This window comes from Trypanosoma conorhini (genome assembly GCF_003719485.1).
Source record: "Trypanosoma conorhini strain 025E chromosome Unknown Tco_14.4_contig_00507, whole genome shotgun sequence".
Taxonomy (NCBI): domain Eukaryota; phylum Euglenozoa; class Kinetoplastea; order Trypanosomatida; family Trypanosomatidae; genus Trypanosoma; species Trypanosoma conorhini.
The window spans coordinates 10,235-12,170 of NW_021704595.1; the positions used below are offsets into that span (position 1 = coordinate 10,235).

The 1,936-nt window shown below is 72.6% G+C and overlaps 2 protein-coding genes across 2 annotated transcripts in view; both read left to right on the forward strand.

Annotated features, from left to right (window-relative positions):
* Tco025E_06988 (dynein heavy chain, cytosolic) overlaps positions 1-195 on the forward strand; it is a gene marked incomplete at both ends in the record, with an annotated part of 1,290 nt that extends 1,095 nt beyond the window's left edge. The window contains one exon of the mRNA XM_029373855.1: positions 1-195. This exon is cut by the window's left edge and continues 1,095 nt beyond it. Within this exon, the coding sequence (XP_029226035.1) occupies positions 1-195 (195 nt within the window).
* Positions 196-355: 160 nt separating this feature from the next.
* Positions 356-1,912, forward strand: Tco025E_06989 (uncharacterized protein; the record flags this gene model as incomplete). Its single annotated transcript, XM_029373856.1, has 1 exon — positions 356-1,912. One exon carries the CDS (start codon positions 356-358, stop codon positions 1,910-1,912), a length of 1,557 nt encoding a protein of 518 aa, XP_029226036.1.
* Positions 1,913-1,936: the final 24 nt, after the last annotated feature.

Here is a 1,936-nt window from a genome sequence, read left to right on the forward strand (position 1 = left end):
CGGCGAGCGCTATTGGCTGGTGGGCGCCGGCGACGTGCACATGCTGGTGCGCTTCGGCGTGCCGGGGGAGGACGTCGCCCTCTACGGCGGGGGCGCGGGCGACTCGTGGCGCGCCGCGGTGCCCAGGCGCGTGCTCTGCGTCTGGCGGGACACGTTGCGTGCGCTGCCAGCGGGAGGGGCCGCTGCCCTACATGACTACTTGAGCGCCGCAGGGTACACCGCGTGCTTTGCTGCCGTCCTGCGGGAGTCCGGGCACCTCGTCGACTACGGGCCCTGTGAGGCGCTAAAGTTCTTTGCCCTTACCCGCCGTGGGGCGGCCTCGGGTGCGGGTCTTTGTGTCGACCCCGCGAGCAGCATGGCGGCGCTGCGGTCCTTCGGCCTCAGCGTTGTGGCGCCTCGGCCGGCGGTGGAGCTGGCGTCAGACGAATACGCGGCCCTGCGGGAGGAGGTAGCGCGTCGTCGCAACTGCAAGGGCGCAGTGATGTACGGCTACGGCGGGGCGGGAGTCGTGGTGCGGATGTGGAGGCTGCGGTCGCACGCATTCGCAATGGAGCGGGCGGCGCAGGAGGCCATCGTGACGCACCGTCTAAGCGGCGCGGCCCTCCGCGCGAGGCTCGCGAAGAGGCTCGCCGGGCTGCCGAGGGACGTGCGCCGGTGCCTTGGCGACTGGGAGGCGACACGCCTCGACTGCCTCGTGCGGTTTGCGGCGTGGCTGCGTGTGACGGGGCGGCAGCCGGCGCAGACGGACCTCGGCGGGCTGCGGGACCTGCGCCGTCGCTGGATCGCGCTGCAGGACGAGTGCGCGCGGTGCGTCGCCGCCGACGCCCACGTGCGGGCCCGGGTGGCTCGCTACGAGCCGCCCGACGGCGAGGCCGCCACCGACGAGCCCGACGTCATCGTCTGCGCTGGCCCGCAGGGCTGCGGCAAGTCCACCTTCTCCCGCACCCTCTTCGCGCTGCTGCGGCAGGCCGGCCTCTCGCCGTGCTGGGTCAACCAGGACGAGGTCGGCGGACGGCGGCAGTTCCTTGACGCCCTTCGGCGCGCACGGCACGCGGGCCACACGCACCTCATCGTCGACAAGATGAACCTCGACGCGGCCGCCCGCGACGACTACGCCGCCCTGGGGCCCAAGACCCTGGCGGTGGCGTGGTCGCACCCCGGCGGCACGGAGGCGCTCGTGGCTGTCTGCTTCGAGCGGGTCTGTCGCCGTGGCTCCGCCCACCGCACCTTCAGGGCGGACGGGGGCGGGCGGGGGGGCATGCGCAACATTCTGCGGGGCTGCGCGGCGCGGTACCGGCCGCCCACGGAGGGCCCGTTCGTCGAAGTCAACGTGGCAGACGACACGGCCACCACAGTGCGGCGCGTCTGGGAGGAGCTCTCCGCGCATGGGACGAGCGACCTGCCGGAGATCGCGGCACTCGATATGGCGGCGGCAATAGGGGTGGCGAACGCCTACGAGTCTTTTCTGCGCCTTTTCCCCCGCCCCGTGGAGTACGCCGCGATTCAGATTGCGTCGCCCGAGCGGCTCCTCGCGCTGGTGCCGCCGGCGATGCTGGACGGCAAGGAGGTGCAGGCGGCCTTCCACGTGACGACGCTGTTCGTTGGCCGCGGCGGCTGCAGAGACCCGGTGCTGCTGCAGCGGCTGGTGGAGCTGCGAGGCACGCCCATCCAACTCACGCTGACGTGCGTCGTGTCGGACGCGAGGGGGACGGCGATCGCGGTGCGCAACGAGGGGGAGTTCCCCTGCCAAAACGCTCACCCACACATCACCGTCGCGAACGCGCAGGGCGTCCCGGCCGCGTACAGCAACGAGCTGCTGGACGACGCCCGTGCGGACGACCCGTCCCGCACCGTCGCCCGCCTCCCCGCCGGCACCTGCGTCTGCGGGACATTCGACTTCGTCTTTCGGTGACCCTCGCAGACACGGCGGTGGCAC